The 21,723-nt window shown below is 47.5% G+C and overlaps 1 protein-coding gene across 4 annotated transcripts in view; it reads left to right on the top strand.

The window, feature by feature from the left end:
- The window catches only part of PHKA1 (phosphorylase kinase regulatory subunit alpha 1), a 105,773-nt gene that overhangs the window by 22,901 nt on the left and 61,149 nt on the right, over window positions 1–21,723 (top strand). For all 4 annotated transcript variants that reach the window (XM_040322820.1, XM_040322819.1, XM_040322818.1 and 1 more), the window contains exons 5-16: window positions 83–251; window positions 1,346–1,428; window positions 1,528–1,608; window positions 3,386–3,484; window positions 3,557–3,703; window positions 5,970–6,023; window positions 6,162–6,284; window positions 6,365–6,460; window positions 6,546–6,653; window positions 8,499–8,577; window positions 12,917–13,051; window positions 17,789–17,898. In XM_040322820.1, coding sequence (XP_040178754.1) covers window positions 83–251; window positions 1,346–1,428; window positions 1,528–1,608; window positions 3,386–3,484; window positions 3,557–3,703; window positions 5,970–6,023; window positions 6,162–6,284; window positions 6,365–6,460; window positions 6,546–6,653; window positions 8,499–8,577; window positions 12,917–13,051; window positions 17,789–17,898 — 1,284 coding nt within the window. The remainder of the gene's footprint in view (window positions 1–82; window positions 252–1,345; window positions 1,429–1,527; window positions 1,609–3,385; window positions 3,485–3,556; window positions 3,704–5,969; window positions 6,024–6,161; window positions 6,285–6,364; window positions 6,461–6,545; window positions 6,654–8,498; window positions 8,578–12,916; window positions 13,052–17,788; window positions 17,899–21,723) is intronic.

The following is a 21,723-nucleotide window of genomic DNA, read 5'->3' as shown; positions in this document are numbered from 1 at the left end:
TCCGTTAGTGTTTGGTGATAATTTAACATGGCGGAAATGCTTGACCTGATTGAGGCTCATCAATTATGTTCCTTTTCTACAGGTCCCCAAAGTGGAAGAATTCAAGTACAGTCAGGGCACCCGAGATTCCCTCCATGCCAAGTACAACACCAACACCTGTTCTACTGTCGTTGGGGATGATCAGTGGGGTCATCTACAGCTTGATGCCACTTCAATCTTTTTACTGTTCCTGGCACAGATGACTGCATCTGGTATGTATGTGTGTGTATAGGTAGATATAAATAATGTTTTACTCGTACATAGAGCTCTTTGTAGGACCAGGTCCCTGCAAAGACCTCTCTGTATGACCGGTTCCATATGACTAGGTCCGCGCAAAAACCTTCCCTTGTAACGGAGTCTACACAAAGACCTCTCACTATGACCAGGTCTGTGCAATGGCACTCTCGCTGCCGAGGACCCCTGGCTGTGACGGGCTCCCTGCCGAGGACCCCTTGGCTGTGAGGTGCTCCCTGCCGAGGACCCCTGGCTGTGAGGTGCTCCCTGCCGAGGACCCCTGGCTGTGAGGGGCTCCCTGCCGAGGACCCCTGGCTGTGAGGGGCTCCCTGCCGAGGACCCCTTGGCTGTGAGGTGCTCCCTGCCGAGGACCCCTTGGCTGTGAGGTGCTCCCTGCCGAGGACCCCTGGCTGTGAGGTGCTCCCTGCCGAGGACCCCTGGCTGTGAGGTGCTCCCTGCCGAGGACCCCTGGCTGTGAGGGGCTCCCTGCCGAGGACCCCTGGCTGTGAGGGGCTCCCTGCCGAGGACCCCTGGCCTGGTGACGGGCTCCCTGCCGAGGACCCCTGGCCTGGTGACGGGCTCCCTGCCGAGGACCCCTGGCCTGGTGACGGGCTCCCTGCCGAGGACCCCTGGCCTGGTGACGGGCTCCCTGCCGAGGACCCCTGGCTGGTGACGGGCTCCCTGCCGAGGACCCCTGGCTGGTGACGGGCTCCCTGCCGAGGACCCCTGGCTGGTGACGGGCTCCCTGCCGAGGACCCCTGGCTGGTGACGGGCTCCCTGCCGAGGACCCCTGGCTGGTGAGGGGCTCCCTGCCGAGGACCCCTGGCTGTGACCTACCCACTCATCATCCATGTCTTTTATGAACCTTGCTTTGTGCACTGGTCCAAATCGGTTGTACAAGTAAAGAAGAGCATCATAGAATGCATGAAGGTAAAAAAAACGCCTTTACAGCCACTTTTTTTGTACGTATTGAACAGATATAATGGAACTGTTTTAATAGTATATTAACCAGGCCAAAAAGGTATTAATGTCTCGATTGCCGTGGTAATAATGACTGCCTTGCTTCCACCAGGTCTTCATATAGTCTACACTCTGGATGAGGTTACCTTTGTCCAAAATTTGGTATTTTACATTGAAGCAGCTTATAAAACGGCGGTGAGTAAGATCAGCATATGTAGGATTGTGGGGTGTGATTCACCGAAAATGATCTGCTATTCGTTTTTATTTGTAATATGAGCTTTATATTTCCTGCAGGACTTCGGGATGTGGGAACGTGGCGATAAGACGAATCAAGGGATTGCCGAGCTGAACGCCAGTTCAATTGGAATGGCCAAGGTAAAAGAATTCCTGTACACATAAAGGTCCTTTTTTTAGACCACCTCCTTTTTTTTTTTTTTTTTTTTTTTTTTTTTTTTAATTGCATGTTGCTTCACTATCCGAATATATTCTCTCTGCCTTCTTATTAATAATTCATGTACACGTCACTGCTTAAACTTGCTTCATTATTTAAGCCTGACTTCACTATTGGGTCAAAAAAGTACTTGGAATGCCATTTGAAATGCAAATAATGGCTATCTTATCACTGGTGACACCTTCCTGGCCGGATGAGCAATGTCAATCCCTTGCTAGCTAGAGGAGCAAGGTGTCACCGCCCCCCCCCTGCTGATCTGGATGAGTATGGTGGTGCCCCCTTCCCGGTTGTAATGAGTAATCTGGGGCCCTCTTGCTGGTTGGAATGGGTAATCTGGGGCCCCCTTGCTGGTTGGGATGTGTAAGGTGGTGCCCCCTTGCTGGTTGGGATGAGTAAGATGGTGCCCCCTTGCTGGTTGGGATGAGTAAGGTGGTGCCCCCTTGCTGGTTGGGATGAGTAAGATGGTGCCCCCTTGCTGGTTGGGATGAGTAAGGTGGTGCCCCCTTGCTGGTTGGGATGAGTAAGGTGGTGCCCCCTTGCCGGTTGGGATGAGTAAGGTGGTGCCCCCTTGCCGGTTGGGATGAGTAAGGTGGTGCCCCGTTGCCGGTTGGGATGAGTTAGGTGGTGCCCCGTTGCCGGTTGGGATGAGTAAGGTGGTGCCCCGTTGCCGGTTGGGATGAGTAAGGTGGTGCCCCGTTGCCGGTTGGGATGAGTAAGGTGGTGCCCCGTTGCCGGTTGGGATGAGTAAGGTGGTGCCCCGTTGCCGGTTGGGATGAGTAAGGTGGTGCCCCGTTGCCGGTTGGGATGAGTAAGGTGGTGCCCCGTTGCCGGTTGGGATGAGTAAGGTGGTGCCCCGTTGCCGGTTGGGATGAGTAAGGTGGTGCCCCGTTGCCGGTTGGGATGAGTAAGGTGGTGCCCCCTTGCCGGTTGGGATGAGTAAGGTGGTGCCCCCTTGCTTGTTGGGATTAGTAAGGTGGTGCCCCCTTGCTGGTTGGGATGAGCAAGGTGGTCCCTATTTGCTTGCCGGCATGAGCAAGGTGGTGACTTCCTTGCTGGCTGGAATGAGCAAGGTGGTGACTTCTTTGCTGGCTGGCATGAGCAAGGTGGTGACTTCCTTGTTGGCATGAGCAGGGTGGGGACCTCCTTGCTGGTGCTCCCTCGTTGGCCAAATGAATGAGGTGTTGCTCCCTTGCTAGTTGGGTGATGAAGGCATTGCTGCCCTGTTAGATGAATGAGCGAGGTGGTGCTCCCTTGTTGGTCGGGTGAGCGAGGTGGTGCTCCCTTGTTGGTCGGGTGAGCGAGGTGGTGCTCCCTTGTTGGTCGGGTGAGCGAGGTGGTGCTCCCTTGTTGGTCGGGTGAGCGAGTTGGTGCTCCCTTGTTGGTCGGGTGAGCGAGGTGGTGCTCCCTTGTTGGTCGGGTGAGCGAGGTGGTGCTCCCTTGTTGGTCGGGTGAGCGAGGTGGTGCTCCCTTGTTGGTCGGGTGAGCGAGGTGGTGCTCCCTTGTTGGTCGGGTGAGCGAGGTGGTGCTCCCTTGTTGGTCGGGTGAGCGAGGTGGTGCTCCCTTGTTGGTCGGGTTAGCGAGGTGGTGCTCCCTTGTTGGTCGGGTGAGCGAGGTGGTGCTCCCTTGTTGTTTATCTCAGCTTTCTGATGCTCCATTTTTACACGTCTTATGGCTTTATGATAAAATCCATCTCTTCCCCAGGCTGCCCTGGAAGCGTTGGATGAGCTGAATTTGTTTGGTGCTAAAGGTGGCCCCCAGTCTGTTATCCATGTGTTGTCTGATGAGATCCAGCACTGCCAGGTATGGTGAGACCCTGTACTTGTGTTTTATCCTTGTTTCTGCCACTTAGTAACCATTTTTCCTCTTTTATAGTCTATTCTTCAGTCCATGCTTCCAAGAGCTTCCACATCCAAGGAGATAGATGCCGGGGTCTTTTCCGTCATCTCCTTTCCAGCCTTTGCCGTGGAGGACGCTCAGTTAGTGGACATCACAAAACAGGAAATCATTAACAAATTACAGGTATCATTTCATTGAAATCTGAACCTATGTACACATGAACATCCTGATCCTTTTGGTTCCATAACTCTGTTTTACCAGATTTTGTAGAGTTCCATTGGTTCTCCTTTCCAGCTTCATGTCCATACTATTTATTTTGATGCAACTCCTTGTACCTTCTAAACCTTTGGGATGAGGAATACGCTTGAGTTGCACTGCAGAGATGAAACAAAATCCCAATCTATAAGAAATGTAAACAAAGCGTACAATTTTTAGTAGTAAAGGAGGAAATCCATGTTTTTGGAGTATAGGACAGGAGTGCAAAGTGTATGACAGTGGGCATTGTCCATAAGGGAATATTGAAGGTATGGCACCGGGGAGTATGTGTACAGGAGAGGAGTGTGAAGGGCATGATCTTGGTCAGTATCTATAGCGGAGTAGGAGATGATGGTGAGTAGTATCTGCAGGAGAGGAGTGCATAGCATTGTACAGTGGGAAGTATCTATAGAAGAATAATGGAGTGGGTATGACAGTGGGCAGTATGTACAGGAGAGGAGTGTGGAGGAGATGACAGTGGGCAGTAAGTACAGGAGAGGAGTGCGGAGGGTATGAAAGTGGGCAGTATGTATAGGCTAGAAGTGTGGAGGGTATGACAGCGGCAGTATGTATAGGCTAGAAGTGTGGAGGGTATGACAGTGGCAGTATGTACAGGAGAGGGGTTTGGAGGGTATGACAGCGGGCAATATGTACAGGAGAGGGGTTTGGAGGGTATGACAGCGGGCAATATGTACAGGAGAGGAGTGCGGAGGGTATGACTGTGGACAGCATGTACAAGAGAGGAGTGTGGAGGGTATGACCGTGGGCAGTATGTACAGGAGAGGGGTGTGGAGGGTATGACAGTGGGCAATATGTACAGGAGAGGAGTGCGGAGGGTATGACAGTGGGCTGTTTGTCCGGTAGAAGGGTGCGGAGGGTAGGACAGCGGGCAGTATTTACAGGAGAGGAGTGTGGAGGGTATGACAGTGGGCAATATGTACAGGAGAGGAGTGTGGAGGGTATGGCAGTGGGCAGTATGTACAGGACAGGAGTGTGGAGGGTAGGACAGTGGGCACGATGTATAGGAGAGAAGTGCGGAGGGTATCACAGTAGGCAGTATGTACAGGAGAGGAGTGCGGAGGGTATGACAGTGGGCAGTATGTACAGGAGAGGAGTGCGGAGGGTATGACAGTGGGCAGTATGTACAGGAGAGGAGTGCGGAGGGTATGACAGTGGGCAGTATGTACAGGAGAGGAGTGTGGAGGGTAGGACAGTGGGCACGATGTATAGGAGAGAAGTGCGGAGGGTATGACAGTGGGCAGTATGTACAGGAGAGGAGTGTGGAGGGTATGACAGTGGGTAGTATGTACAGGAGAGGAGTGCTGACGGTATCACAGTAGGCAGTATGTACAGGAGAAGCGTGCAGAGGGTATGACCGTATTTATAGGAGAGGAGTGCAGTGCAAATGTCAATGGTCAGTATCTATAGGAGAGGTCCGAGGAAAGTATGACTGCAGGGCAGTATGTGTCCAGGAGATAATTGTGGAGTAAATAGTGTGGATTGGGGGAGGGGAGTGAATATAGAGCAGACAATAGAGGGAGAGTTGCCAGAGAGCACGTAGCATTGACATAGGGATGAATTTTCTTTAAAAAAAAAAAAATGCGGGGGAGGGGCAGTTATTGGATTTTGTTAGATTGCAAGGGGTGTGGGAATTAAAAAAAAATTAATAAATAAATAAAAAAAAAAATATATATATATATATATATATATATATATATATATATATATATATATATATATATATATATATATATATATATATATATATATATATATATATATATATATATATATATATATAGGCAAATTTAAGTCCAAAAAAGTTAAAATTGATTTAATTAATAATAAAGTAATAAAATAAATATATAAATTATTTTAGGATTTATATAGTGCCAACAGTTTTGCAGCTCTTATCAAAGTGAAGGCAGACCGTTCAGTTTCAATACACGAGGAATCGGAGTATATAATAATAATAATATAGCAATAGGTAAAAAAATAAACTACACAGAAATGTTGTGATTTGGATTGTCTTCATATCCAGTGACCAGATTTATCTTCTTAAGATTTCGTTTTCTTCATCTGCCTGTCCTCCTCCATCCTTCTTTCTGTGTTTATTTCACTGCTGTATTAATATAGTGTGCCCGAATTTTATTGTCCTGTTTTCTTTTGATTGGTGATGTTTTATATTGCACAGGGCCGGTATGGTTGTTGTCGCTTTCTGCGTGACGGATATCGTACTCCAAAAGAGGTATAAGCCCTCCCCAAATATTATTGCTGTGAGATCTAAAAAGTGACGAGATATTCCTTTATTATTTTTATTTACTGTAAGAATTTTTAATTGTGTGTTTTTTATATACCTGAAAAATTCTTTCTGATCGTTTTCCAGGATCCGACCCGGCTGTATTATGAGCCGGCGGAGCTGAAGCTCTTTGAGAATATTGAGTGTGAGTGGCCTCTGTTCTGGACGTATTTAATCCTCGATGGCATTTTCATCGGTGATATGGAACAGGTGAGGCCTGGTTGGTGTGTAATGTTGTGAATCCAGAAGTGACTTTGTCCTTTTAATTTTTTTTGTTTTCCTCGTCCCAGGTGCAGGAATATAGAGAGGCTCTGGAAGGCGTCCTGATCAAGGGGAAGCACGGCGTCCGCCTAGTTCCAGAATTGTACAGTGTTCCCGAGGAGAAGGTCAGCCGGCATGGAAATCGCTGGGCCAGTATTAAAGATAAAGAGGGGAAATATTCTGTGAATTAGAGATTTTTTTATTTTTCAGGTGGAAGAAGAGTATAGAAATCCGCACTCTGTAGACCGAATAGCCATGGGGAAACTTCCACATATGTGGGGGCAATCACTTTATATTTTAGGATGTCTGATGTCCGAGGTAATCAACCGCATGTCTCCTCTACCTTTATCTGGGGATCTCTCTACAACCCCCCCACTCCCTCTCTGCCTTTCCACATCTGTTTCCCCCCCCCTCCCTTTTCTTTTTTTCCTTCTATCGCGCTCTACGTGTTTGTCTTTTTTTTATCTTTTCCCTTATCTTACTACACATATTTTTCTCTTCCTCTGCTCTTCTGTTCCACTTTTTTTTTTCCTTTCAACATCCCCCCCCCCTTTTTTTTTTTTTTTTTTTGTTCTTCCCCTCTCTATTTTACTACATCTCTTGCAGAAGCTCTTTCTCCCTGCTTCTTTTTCTCTGACTATTTTGCACTCTCTATACTGTCTCTTTTTTTTTTCTCTCTTCTCGCTCTGCCTCTTTTTTTTCTCTCTCTTGTTCTCTGTCTTTTTATTTTCTATCTCTATCTCTCATTTATTTCCATTAAAAACACACATTTTCTTTTCCCTCACTGCTTTCTTTTTCTTTTCCCTTTCCTTTGCTTTCCCCTTCCTCCCCTTTTTATCTTTTCATTCCTTTCCTTTTGCACTTCTTCCCCTTCTTCCTCCCTTTTTTCCCCTTTTGATTTTTTTCCCCTTCCCTCTTCTACTTTCTTCCCCTTCCCTCCCTTCCCTCTTCTCCTTTCTTCCCCTTCCCTCCATTTCTAATCCTTTCCTTTTCTTTCATTTCCTTACCCTTCCATTCCTCTCTTCTTTCTCCATTCCTTTTCTTTCTTTCTTTCTTTCTTTCTTTCTTTCTTTCTTTCTTTCTTTCTTTCTTTCTTTCTTTCTTTCTTTCTTTCTTTCTTTCTTTCTTTCTTTCTTTCCCTTCCCTCCCCTCCCTCCCTCCTTTTCCTTTTCTTCCTTGCCCTTCTCTTCCCTCCCTCCCTCCTTTTCCTTTTCTTCCTTGCCCTTCTCTTCCCTTCCTTTCGCTTTTCTTTCCCTTTATCTTTTTCTTCCTTTCCTTTGTTCTTTTTCATTTTCATTTTCCTCCCTTCTTTCTCATTTTCCTTTACTTCCCGTTTCCTTCCCAAGAAAACCAATTTTTTTCTTTTGTCCCATTTCTTTCTTTCCCTTCCCACTTCCCTTTCCTTCCTCTCTAAAGATAACCCACATTTTCTTTTCCTTCCTTCCCCTTTCCTTCCTTTCCCTTTCTTTCCTTTCCCTTTTTTATTTTTCCTTCCCCTTTTCCATTTAGTCTTTTTTTCCTTTTTTTTTTTTTCTTCCTTTGCTTTGCTTTTCTTTTCTTCTCCTTTGCTTCCTTTGCCTTTTCTTCCCATTCCCTCCCTCCCTTCTCCTTCCTTTCCTTCTATTTTCCCTTCCTCCCTCCTCCTTTCCTTTCCTTTTTTTTTTCTCCTTTTCTTTGCATCCCCTTCCTTCTCCTTTCCTTCCAAAGCATACCCACATTTCTTTCCCCATTCCTTTTCTTTCCTTTCCCTTCCTGCCCTTCCTTTCCCTTCTCGCTCTTCCTTTCCTTCTCCTCCTTTCATTCCTCTTTCCACCCTTCCTTTTCTTCTACCTTCCTTCCCCTTTCCTTTTCTCTCTTTCCCCTTCCTTTCCTTCCCTAGAAAAACCACATTTCCTTTTTGTCCCATTTCTTCCATTCCCAAGAAAACACAACTTCTTCTTCTTCTTCTTGTTCTTGTTCTTGTTCTTGTTCTTGTTCTTGTTCTTGTTCTTGTTCTTCTTCTTGTTCTTGTTCTTGTTCTTGTTCTTGTTCTTGTTCTTCTTCTTCTTCCTTTTCCCTCTCTCCCTTCCTTCCTTCTTTCGTTTTCCTTCTCCCTGTTGTTTTTTTTTCCTTTCCAAAGAACACCCACATAATTTTTCTCCCCCCGCTTCTCTCGTTGTCCAGGGTTTCCTTGCTCCAGGAGAGATTGATCCTTTAAACAGGAGATTTTCTACCGTCCCAAAACCAGATGTGGTCGTCCAAGGTAAAGAAAAATTGGAATGTCTCCATTTCATTTTATTACTATGAATAAACTGTGGAGATGAAAAATTGAGTACATTTATATTTCCTTTTGAAGTTGTTTATAAAAAATGTAATTCTTTTGCTTCTCACATCTTGATCTCCATGGTTTAGCAGATCCTGTATGGATTTGGTTCAGTGGTTGGGCATTATTACTTCTATACTTGTGCATTCAGTGTTCTCTTTAAAGCTGAACTCCGAGAAAACCGCTAAACACACAGAAGAAATAAATACAAGGGAGCAGTTTTTCCTGCCAAAAGATTTGTATTTCTGTCCATGCGTTCCTGGGATTTACACAGCTCTGCCATAGTGTACAACCCTATCTATCAGGAAGGGAGACCTGATCTTTCTCTGCTGCAGTTTCACTTTTACTTACAGGTTTCCCGCAAACTTTTATCCTGTGACTGGACAGTGAAAACAGAAGCGGCCTTGTTTTTTATTTTTTTATGCCCCCCCCCACCCCATCGGTCAGTGGCATCTCAGCACCACCCCCTGCCCCCCTACGCACTTACCCCAGCAGGGGCCCTGTCGGGCAGGTTACGGGCTCCAGCGGCAGGCAGCGGCGGGTTGCGGGCTCCAGCAGGCAGCGGCGGTCTTCGCCAGGGCTTGCAGGCTTCGGCGGCAGCAGGGCTTCTATGGACGGTGGGCTCCTGTGTCTTCTTTGCGGCTCCTCCCTTCTTGTTCTCCTAGGTGTCCAATAGAATCACCTGCCCTTTCAGCCAAACGGGTGACGGGTATCAGACCTGCTTACCGATTGGCCAGGAGGAGGATCATTGTTGCAACAGCAAATGTTCATTCGCTGGTGCAACACACCCGGTCCTGGGTGGGCTCCGGACGCAATCCTCTGGCTCTAATCAGTGCTTCTAAAACCACACCCCCGCCCATCACTGCCATCGGAATTCATGCGCCCCGGCATCCTGATAGGGGCCGGGCGCATGGATATAGGGGATGGCCCCTGTGTGCCCCCAATGGACAGGTTCGCTCCTGATGAGCGTATCTCTTGGTCACTCTGCTTGGATTTTTTTGCTGCTTCTCCCATCCTTTTTCCAAGCTCCCTGCTGTACAAGGACTGACAGACAGTGGCGGCTGGTGCTCAAAAATGTTGGGGGGGCGCAAATGGAAAAAAAAATGCAGCCTCACTGTGCCCATCAAATGCAGCCACTCAGGGCTGGTGCAAGGATTTTTAACACCCTAGGCGAAGCCTCATTTTGACGCCCCCCCCCCCCTCGCGCACACGCCATTCGCTCCCCATACGTACCCCCCTGCACATCTGTCCCCCCCACATATACACCAGTTCCCACTCTGTACCTCCCTGCACATATGTTTCCCCCACACATCTGTCCCCCCCCCACACACACCTGTCTCCCCCCGTCTGAACCCCCCCACACCAGTTCCCACTCTGTACCCCCCCCCCCCCCCCCCCACACACACACCTGTCGGCCCCAAACCAGTTCCCACTCTGTACCCCCACACACACACACACCTGTCTCCCCCCCACTCTGTACCCCCCCCCCACACACACACACACCTGTCTCCCCCTCCACACCAGTTCCCACTCTGTACCCCCTGCACATCTGTCCCCCCTCCCCACATACACACCAGTTCCCACTCTGTACCCCCTGCACATCTGTCCCCCCTCCCCACATACACACCAGTTCCCACTCTGTACCTCCCTGCACATATGTTTCCCCCACACATCTGCCCCCCCACACCAGTTCCCACTTTGTACCCCCCTGCACATCTGCCCCCCACACCAGTTCCCACTCTGTACCCACCCACACACCTGTATCCCCCCACACAAGTTCCCACTCTGTACCCCCCTGCACATGTCCCCCCCCACACACCAGTTCCCACTGTACCCCCCTGCACATCTCCACCCACACCAGTTCCCACTCTGTACCACCACACACACACCTGTCTCCCCCCCACTCTGTACCCCCCACACACACACCTGTCTCCCCCTCCACACCAGTTCCCACTCTGTACCCCCTGCACATCTGCCCCCCACACCAGTTCCCACTCTGTACCCCCCACACACACACACCTGTCCCCCCACTCACCAGTTCCCACTGTACCCCCCTGCACATCTGCCCCCCCCACACCAGTTCCCACTCTGTACCCCCCTGCACATGTCCCCCCCCCCACCAGTTCCCACTCTGTACAAACCCCCACACCTGTCCCCCCCACACACCAGTTTCCACTGTACTCCCCCTGCACATCTGCCCCCCCACACCAGTTCCCACTCTGTACTCCCCCCGCACATCTGCCCCCCCACACACCTGTATCCCTCTCACACACCCGTATCCCCCCCCCCACACCAGTTCCCACTCTGTACCCCCCTGTACATGTCCCCCCCACACACCAGTTCCCACTGTACCCCCCTGCACATCTCTGCCCCCCCCCACACATATATATATATATATATATATATATATATATATATATATATATATATATATATATATATATATATATATATATATATATATATATATATATATATATATATATATATATATATATATATATATATATATATCTGCCCCCCACGCACAAACCAGTTCCCCCTCTGTACACAGTGCAATGCACAGTGAACTTAAAAGCAGAGTACATTTTTTTATTTCTTGTGACTGGGTGCAGGATGCTGCAGCACTGAGCATCCTGCCTGTGCTTACACTAATGTACCTAATGAAACGCGCTGCTGCCCGTCTGACTCCTCTTCTTACATTCTCACTACAGATTCCAAGGCAAACCAGGAGGAGGAGGGGAGGGGGAATCGGACATAGCGGCAAGCACGGACTTGCAAGCAGGGCTTTAGACACCATCTCACCCTGGCTGCTTTAACTTCCACTGACCACCATCAATCGAGCAGCACTTCCGGCCAGCTGCTGTCCCGGCTCTCTCCCCTCATCTCACTGCCGCTGCTACGGTCGGCACTGCAGGCTAAGAAAAGTGTTGTGGAGGCGATTTCTCCACAGGCGCAACCGCCCCCTAGCCTGGCGGCTGGCGCCATAAGGCATGTTTTTAAAAAATGCAGGTCCAGGAGGTATTTTAATGATCCGAATCCCCAGCGAGTGGCTGGGGATCCGGATTTTGCCGCTCTCCCTACCCTGGCGCTCTAGGCAGCCGCCTGACTTGCCTATACCTAGCGCCGGCCCTGCAGCCACTGTGCCATGAATTGTCACTACTGTTCCATGCCATCAAATGCAGTCACTATGCCATGCCATCAAACGCAGCCACTGTGCCATCAATTCGCACCACTGTGCCATGCCATCAAACGCAGCCACTGTGCCATCAATTGTCACCACTGTGCCATGCCATGAAACGCAGCCACTGTGCCATGCCATCAAACACAGCCACTGTGCCATCAATTGTCGCCACTGTGCCCATTGATGTCACTGTGCCCTTTAATTGTCGCCACTGTGCCCATTGTCGCCACTGTGCCCATTGTCGCCACTGTGCCCATTGTCGCCACTGTGCCCATTGTCGCCACTGTGCTCATTGTCGCCACTGTGCTCATTGTCGCCACTGTGCTCATTGTCGCCACTGTGCTCATTGTCGCCACTGTGCTCATTGTCGCCACTGTGCTCATTGTCGCCACTGTGCTCATTGTCGCCACTGTGTCCATTGTCGCCACTGTGCCCATTTATGCCGCTGTGCCAATTGTCGCCACTGTGCCCTTCGTCGCCGCTGTGCCCTGTAAAATCCCCCCCCCCTCCCGGCCGGCACTTACGTTTACTGGAGTCAGCCATCCACGTCCTCGACCCTAGATGTCTTTTCCCGCCCTTGATGACGCTTCAGCCAATCAGGTTACCGGTAGCCAGAACCGGCCAACCTGATTGGCTGAGACGCCTGTCAGTCTTACCCAAGGAACGCACACCCCGTGCGTTCCGAGGATAAGCTTCCGGGGACCCAAGGGCTGTACTCGGAAAGCCTATCAGAGCCCCTGTCTCTGATAGGCACTTCCGCACAGCCAACCAGCTGCCGTTATTCAGATGGTCGGCGCTCATGTCCCGTCATCTGAATAACGGCGACAATAACATTGATTCGTGCAATGCATGAATGTATGTTATTAGACTCCGTGGCGGTGAGAGCCAAAGGGGGCGGTGCTCCAGCGCCCTCTATGGGCGAACCGCCACTGCTGACAGAGATTGATAATAAGTAAATTCCAAATACTTGTTGCATGTATATAATTACATTTAGTGGTGTATTCATTAGTTTGCGTCTTCTGGAGTTCTGTTTTAAAGTGCACCTTTTGTGAAATACCATGGAAGTGATTTGTTCTCTGTGTGCCTTTTTTATAGTTTGCATCCTGGCAGAGACAGAAGAGATCCATGATATCCTTAAAAGACATGGTATAGAAGTGGAGACGATGGCCAGCGTGAGTCCCATCAGAGTCCAACCCGCCAGGATCCTGAGTCACATTTATGCCAGGCTGGGTGAGTGAATTTACCATTTCCTGTCATGGTTTAGGGGGTCAGTGGGGGGGAGCCACTAAACGCAGCGGATTGACACTCCCGGAAGTGTCGCTTTCTGAACAGACGTCACAGGAAGATTTCTTCTGATCTCTGCAGGAGAGAGAATAATTTCCATAAATTTGAAATATATATATTTTTTTAAAGGCGGGCTTAGTGGTCCTGTCAAGGTCGCATTATAATGACCATATTTATACATAAAGGGCCAGATTCACAAAGGACTTACGACGGCGTATCTCCATGTACGCCGTTGTAAGTCCGAAAGTGCGCCGTCGTATCTATGCGACTGATTTGTAGAATCGGATACGCCTCACTGTTGCTAAGATACGACCGACGTAAGTCTCCTACGCCGTCGTATCTTGAGGTGCATATTTACGCTGGCCGCTAGGGGCGCTTCCGTAGATTTCCGCGTCGAATATGCAAATGAGCTAGATACGCCGATTCACGAACGTACTTGCGCCCGTCGTATTAATATACGGGGCTAGATTCAGATAGGTTACGCGGTTCTAAAGATCCGCTAATCTATCTGATTTACGATCCGCCGGCGCAAGTTTTTGAGGCAAGTGCTGTGTTCAGAAAGCACTTGCCTCTAAAGTTGCGCCGGCGGATCGTAAATCCCCCGGCGGAATTCAAATTTCGCGGCTAGGGGGAGTGTACTATTTAAATCAGGCGCGTCCCCGCACCGATCGAACTGCGAATGCGCCGCCGGCTAAATTTCCCAGCGTGCATTGCTCCAAATGGCGTCGCTAGGACGTCATTGGTTTCGACGTGAACGTAAATTACGGCCATCCGTATTCGCGACCGACTTACGCAAACGACGTAAAAAATTCAAAATTCGACCCGGGAACGGCGGCCATACTTAACATAGGATACGCCGCATATAGCAGGGGTAACTATCCGCCGGAAAAAGCCGAACGCAAACAACGTAAAAAAAAAGCGCCGGGCGGTCGTTCGTTTCTGAATCGGCGGAACTCCTCATTTGCATATTCATCGCGTCCAAAAAACGAAACGGCACCTAGCGGCCGGCCTAAATTGCAGCCTAAGATCCGACGGTGTAATCACTTACACCTGTTGGATCTTAGTGAGATCTATGCGGACCCTGTTTCTATGAATCAGGCGCATAGATACGACAGACAGAATTCAGAGATACGACGGCGTATCAGGAGATACGCCGTCGTATCTCTATCTGAATCCGGGCCACGCTGTTTACGACCGGCGTAACTTTACCACTCCTAAAGCAGGGGTTAGTCATATTAAGGTATGGACGTCGGACCAGCGTCGTATTTTACGTCGTTTGCGTAAGTCGTACGTGAATGGGGATGGGCGTAGGTTACGTTCACGTCGACTAAGCATTGAGCCGGCGTAACTTAGGGAGAAAATTCGACGTGATACTGCGCATGCGCCTTTCGTTAGGCGCGTCATTTACGTGGGGTCACGATTCATTTCCATACAACACGCCCCCTACCAGCCTACTTTGCATTACGCGGGCTTACGCCGGCCCATTTACGCTACGCCGCCGCAACTTACGGAGCAAGTGCTTTGTGAATACTGCACTTGCCTGTCTTAAGTTGAGGCCGCATATCGTAAATAGGATACGCTACGCCCGCACAAAGATGCACCCAGATACGTGAATCTGGCCCAAAGTGTCTAGAAAAAATATTCATACTCCCTTGAAATTTTCCACAATTCGCATGCAGCCCCGATTGTTCCCGTGGGACAGCCCATGTGTGCCACATTTTGTCATGTTGCATCCAAAAACTTAGGGCCAGATCCACAGAAGAATTACGCCGGCGTATCCATTGATACGCCGCGTAATTTCAAATGTCCCGCTTTGTATCTACAAAACAAGATACAACTGCATCTGGGCTCGATCCGACAGGCGTACGTCTTAGTACGCCGTCGGATCGTAGGTGCATTTTTCCGCCGGCCGCTAGGTGGCGTTTCCGTCGAATTCCGCGTCGAGTATGCAAATTAGCTAGATACGGCGATCCACGAACGTACGTCCGGCCGGCGCTTTTTTTTATGTCGTTTGCGTTCGGCTTTTTCCGGCGTATAGTTATAGCTGCTATAATGAGGCGTACTCAATGTTAAGTATGGCCGTCGTTCCCGCGTCCAATTTTGAATTTTTTACGCCGTTTGCGTAAGTCGTTCGTGAATAGGGATTTGTGTAGAATGACGTCACCGTCGGAAGCATTGGCTTGTTCCGGTTTAATTTCGAGCATGCGCACTGGGATACCCCCACAGACGGCGCATGCGCAGTTAAACAAAAACGTCATTTACGTTGGGTCAAGACGTATTTACATAAAACACGCCCCCATCCCATACATTTGAATTCCGCGCCCTTACGCCGCCTAAGTTACGCTACGCCGCCGTAACGCCGGAAATCCTTTCAGGATACCAAAAAAAAAAATTTAAGTTACGGCAGCGTATCGTATCATAGATACGCTACGCCGGACGGAGGAATGCGCCGATCTACCTGGATCTGCCCCTTAAAGTGGATGTAAACCCAAATTTTTTTTTTTTTTTCTGTCACAATGTAGCGTAAAAGATTTCCTATAATCTGTGCCCAGTCTTGCCACAAAGAGTTAATCCAGCTCTGAGCAATCCTCTTTTATTGTTCAGTGAAATAAAACTGACTTACAGAGAAAAACCTTAGTCCGTTCCGCCCCCCTTGCTGTGAGTGACAGGTTATTTACATATCTCATGCACTAGCCTCGAGACCGGCATTATTTTTTTTAATTCCCACCCCCACTCCTTTTCTGAAGTCATGTGGTTACTTTTTCTGGATTTTAACTGGATGTTAGCGATCATAGCAGAATTCAGTGTAAGAAATACATAGGACAAAATGCATGTTGACAAGGGGAGTGTAGAGGAGGGCGGGGAGTCTACTGACATCACGACTCCACCCACCAAGCTCCGGACAACAGATCCACCCACAGAATCTGCAGTTTTTCAGGTCGGGTAACAGACAGAGGGGAGACATTTGACAGGTGAGGATACATGCAGGAGGCCTGTATCCTCATAGATATCCTTATAGATAACCAATATGGCAGTAGTTTAGAAAGGATGAGAGGGGCTTTACATCCACTTTAAATGTATTTTATTGGGATTTTATGTGATGGACCAACACAAAGTGGCACATAATTGTGAAGTGGAAGGAAAATGATTAATGGTTTTCTAAATTTTCCACAAATATGTGAAAAGTGTGGGGGGTACATTTGTATGGCGCCCCCCAGAGTCAATTCTTTGTAGAACCCCCTTTCTCTGCAATTACAGCTGCAAGTCTTTTTGGGGATGTCTCTACCAGCTTTGCACATCTAGAGAGGGACATTTCTGCCCATTCTTCTTTGTATAATATCTCAAGCTCTGTCAGATTGGATGGAGAGCGTCTGTGATCAGCAATTTTCAAGTCTTACCACAGATTCTCAATGTGATTTAGGTCTGGACTGTGACTGGGCCATTCTAACACATGAATATGCTTTGATCTAAACCATTCCATTGTAGCTCTGGCTGTATGTTTAGGGTCGTTGTCCTGCTGGAAGGTGAACCTCCGCCCCAGTCTCAGGTCTTTTGCAGACTCCAAAGCCTCGTACACACAATCGGTTTTCTCGGCAAGAACCAGCAAGAAAACTGTAACCAAGCGTGTGTGCGAGGCTTTCAGGTTTCTCGTCTGGAAATCTGCCCAGAATCTCGATGAGAAAAATATTAATCCTGCTCTCTATTTTCTCGTCGAGATTCTTGTCGGCCTGTTTCCCGACGAGAAAACCTGAGCGTCTGTATACTTAACTGTCACCGTGGAAACCCCTGCATGCTCGAAATGACTTTGACGCATTCGCGGTAGCTTCCACGGCATGGGTAGGGTGAAGCAAGATGGCGACGACGGCATCGAATGTGACAAGCGCATGCGCGTCGTAACCGATGACATCACAGCGTTCTTGCCTTTCAAAAGAACCGCGTTTTTTTGAAAGGAGTGTGTGTACAATCGGGCGCAAGAGATTCTTGTCAAGAATCTCGTCAGGAAAAACAACATTTTTTTCCTGATGAGATTCTTGCCCGTGTGTACGAGGCTTCACAGGTTTTCTTCTAAGATTGTCCTGTATTTGTCTCCATCCATCTTCCCATCAACTCTGATCAGCTTCCCTGTCCCTGGTGAAGAAAAGCATCCCCACCACATGATGCTACCGCCACCATGTTTCACAGTGAAGATGGTGGGCCGGATTCAGAAAGAAGATACGACGAGAAGAAGAGTCCGGCCGTCGTATCTATGCGCCTGATTCATAGAATCAGGTTAAGCAATAGATATGCCTAAGATCCGACAGGTGTGAGTGAGAATTTTTTTTGGGGGGGGGGGGGGGTATGTATGTGATCAGCACAGGGCCAATCGGCACTGTCCAGGCAGAGGGTCAGGGATCACGCAGCCTCATAAGACAGTCAGAGTAGAATGAAAACTCCTCCTACAAGCTTTAACCAGACTCTGAGAGAAATCATAAGACTGCTATATACTATAAACTATAAGTAGAGATGCACTGATGATTAGGTGCTGCAATACATATTTTTTTCTTTAATGGGAGACCATCGTTCTACATTAGGTCCTCTCAAGCACTTATCTGTGCCAATACACAGTGTACAGAGTTAAAGAACGGTAGTTGTGTTTACCACGGGACTTCTTTCTATCTAATAAATACTTTTATTTCCACATAGGACGCAATAAAAAGATGCACCTGACCGGAAGGCCATACAGAAATATGGGCGTCTTGGGAACTTCCAAACTGTACAGCATCCGACAGAACATTTTTGCGTTCACACCCCAGGTATTTGGCTCTATATCTAGTAAACTGAACTAAAATAATCAGTTATACGGTATAATAAATTACATAAGTACTGTGCTACAGGGTTATGCTGTGTGCCACTTAACTACTTCTCTACCGGGCCAATTCTGACATTTCTCTCCTACATGTTAAAATATATTTTTTGCTAGAAAATTACTCAGAACCGTTAAAGTATGTGTGTGTGTGTGTGTGTGTGTATAAATATATATAAATATAAATTAGGGTTGTCCCGATACCAAGCATTTGCCCGAGTACTTGTACTCGGGCAAATGCTCCTGATGCTTCACCCGATACTTGTACTGTCGGCGGTGATCAGTGCGTGGGGAAGTTACAAGCACCGATCACCGCTGTATAGAGTTCTCCGCTTCTCTCTTCACCCCCCCCCTACGCGGCTTTCAGTTGCTTTAAAATCGGCGGTGATCGGTGCTTGTAACTCCCCCACACACGATCACCGCTGACTGTCCCGTGTCGTTTTGCAGCAGTCTGTCTCCTCCCGTGTTTCTCTCTCCCTCTGTGTATCCCTCGGTGTATCCCGCCCTTTCCGTGCCCCTCCTCCACCCCCTGGAAATGTCAGGATGAAGAAATAAAGAAAAGAATAAAAAAAATTATTGTATAAAAATTATAGCATTATAAATATAAAAAATTGTAAAAAAAAAATATATATATATAAAAAATTGAAAACAAATTGTTAAAGATAAAAAAAAAAAAAAAAACTACTGACACGTGTGCCGCTGTCACATGAGATAAAAAAAAAGTATCGGTATTCAGTATCGGCGAGTACTTGAAAAAAAGTATCGGTACTTGTACTCGGTCTTAAAGTGGTATCGGGACAACCCTTTATATATATATATATATATATATATATATATATATATATATATATATATATATATATATATATATATATATATATATATATATATATATATATATATATATATATATATAATGTGTATATATATATATATGTGTGTGTGTGTGTATATATGTATATGTATGTGTGTGTGTGTGTATATATATTTCATTTTTAATGCAGAGGCCCTAGATCATAAAATGGTGGGTGTTGCAATTTTTTATGCCACACAGTATTTGCGCCAACTTTTTATTGCAATTTTTTCGGGAAAAAATACACCTCTAATGCAAACAAACACAATAGATAACCCAATTTTTTGTTAAAATGTAAGATGATGTTACACCGAGTAAATAGATACCTAAAAAATGTCATGTTTTAAAATTGCGCACGCTCGTGGAATGGTGGCAAACTACAGTACTTAAAAATATCTCCATATGTGAAGCTTTTAACGTTTTTTTTTTATTTTTTTACAGGTTACCTGTTTAGAGTTACAGAGGAGGTCTAGCGCTAGATTTATTGCTCCCGTTATGTTTGTAGCGATACTTTGCATGTGTGGTGTGAACACCCAACATTTACATTTGCGGATGCCTATGTATGCGTGTGGGGGGGGGGGGGGGGGATTGGGCTTGGCAAGGGATCTTAAAAAAAAAAAAAAAAAAATTTTATTTAGTTACACCGTTCTTGTAATTTTTTTTTTTTTTTGATCACTTGAATTCCTTTTACAAGAAATGTAAAAACCCCTTGTAATAGAAATTTAGGCATGACAGGTCCTCTTTATGGAGAGGTCTGGGAACCACAAAACTTTGATCTCTGCTTTTTAGGAAAAAATGGCAGTGTTTACATCTTCCAGAACCAGAAGTGACGTCATGACATCACTTTCGGCCTCCAGGAGCATAGAGATGAAAGGGACCATGCGGTCCACATCTGGCTCTGTGGCAACCTGGCAGAAGCTCTGGATCGGATCTCGGGCTCCTCAAACATCGAGGAGTTGGTGGGTGGCAGGAGGCGGGGGATGTCCCCTCCCGATGCCTGTAAAAGCCATCCAGCGGCTAATCAGCCGCTAGCATTGCTTTTGCAAAAAAGGGTATCTTTGGCTGAAAAAAGGATACCGGGATGATGCGTGTAGCTGCAGGTTTAACCTCTTCAACCTAAGGATGTCCTATGGTCGTGCAGTGGTTAAAGCTGAACTCCAGAGAAGATTGAAAACGACCCTTGAAATGGGGCTCTCCCCACACTGGAAGGCTTGAATGCTTGTTTCGGGTATCATGAAAAATCTGATGATATGTCGATATGCACAACATACGTTAAATACATGTATCTTATGCTATTTACCGGTAAAGGTTTTCCTTATGTGGACATCCACAAGTGTGGGACTGCTGCTGGGTGCCGCCATCTTGGATGTGATGTCTGTAGCCCCAGCAGACTCAAGGCTGTCACTCAAGTGGCCCATCTATGGTAGCGATTCTCAACTTTTTTTATTACAATGGAACCCATTAAATAATTTTTAAGGTCCTGGCTGAACCCTTATTAAAACCAAGCCATTGGTGGGTATCGGGGAGAATGGCCTGCTTACAGTGGTGGTCAGAATGACATCCTTACAGCTAAAAAGGTCATTGGGTACATGCCATTGGCTATGCCATGAGGTGTTGGCCTCAGATTTATGCAGACACCATCAAATGGGAGGTCAATGAGCCAGAACTCAAGAAACCCCTAGCAATCTTTAGACCAGCGATTCTCAAAAAATGGTTCCGTGAAATCTTAGGGGGTTCCTTGAGCAGTGGCTAAATGATCTTCCATCTGATGGTGCCCTCTTACAGGTCCAATGCCACCTGGATAGGCCAGTGTGAGGGTGACATCGCTGCAAGTGGGGCATTTCTCCCACTGACCTGCACTTGTGTAAGGGGTGCTTTACCAATGATCCCTGATGGACTAATCTTCAGGGGTTCCCTGAGACCTGAAAATAATTTCAGGGGTTCTTCTGGGGTAAAAAGGTTGAGAGGTTGCTTTACAATACCCCCATTTGTTTCTTACCTGGCTGCTATTTAAGGGAGATTAGAGGGCTGAAGGAGCTTGGGTCAGCATAGACGGTATTTAGAGACTCCCGTAAAGCATTGTACCCACGGTCGGACATCCGACCAACTTTCCCTTGGATTTTTGTCCAAAGTGAGTTGTCCGGTCACACCCATAGCATACACACGCTCAGACTTTTCTGCAAACTTTTCTAAAACGTTCCCAACATCACGTGGTTTTTCTGCTCTTTACCGCCACCCTTTGGTTAACTTCTGCTATTGTTGGTTGATTTTAACATTGGTTCTGAGCATGCGTATTTGCACTTTGTACAAAAGTCCGATGGCTTGCTGTACATACGGTTGGACTAGGCACCATCGGACTTTTGTTGTCGAAAAGTTTGTCCGTTTGCAGACCAAACTTTTTGTCCGATGAAACCCGAAAAAGTTGGTCCGATGGAGCGTACACGCAATCGGACAAATTTGAAAACTTGTTGGTTTTGAAGTTTGTTGGCCGAAAGTCCGACCGTGTGTACGGGCCTTAAAGCGGTGTTTCACACTAAAAAACAAGTTTCTATGATAACATCAAGCATACTAGTGCGAGCTACAGTATGCCTTTCTTTTTTTTTTTTGGCGCCGTACTCAGTTTACTGCCGTAATGAAGTTTCAGACTCCCCGCGGGGAATGGGCGTTCCTATGCACAGGGAAGATGATTGACCGCCGGGTATGGCGCGTCCCGCTTCCCGAAGATAGCCGAAATAGGACTTGCCTCTTCACGGCGCTATACGGCGCCTGCGCACAGACATCGGAGCTGACTGCGCAGGCGCCGTGAAGAGGCAAGTACTATTTCGGCTATCTTCGGGAAGCGTGACGCGCCATAGCCGGCCGTCAATCATCTTCCCTGTGCATAGGAACGCCCATTCCCCGCGGGGAGTCTGAAACTTCATT

Source organism: Rana temporaria, chromosome 9 (genome assembly GCF_905171775.1).
Source record: "Rana temporaria chromosome 9, aRanTem1.1, whole genome shotgun sequence".
Classification (NCBI taxonomy): domain Eukaryota; kingdom Metazoa; phylum Chordata; class Amphibia; order Anura; family Ranidae; genus Rana; species Rana temporaria.
The sequence above is the reverse complement of the archived record's forward strand: the minus strand, read 5'-3'. Positions and strand labels throughout refer to the sequence as shown.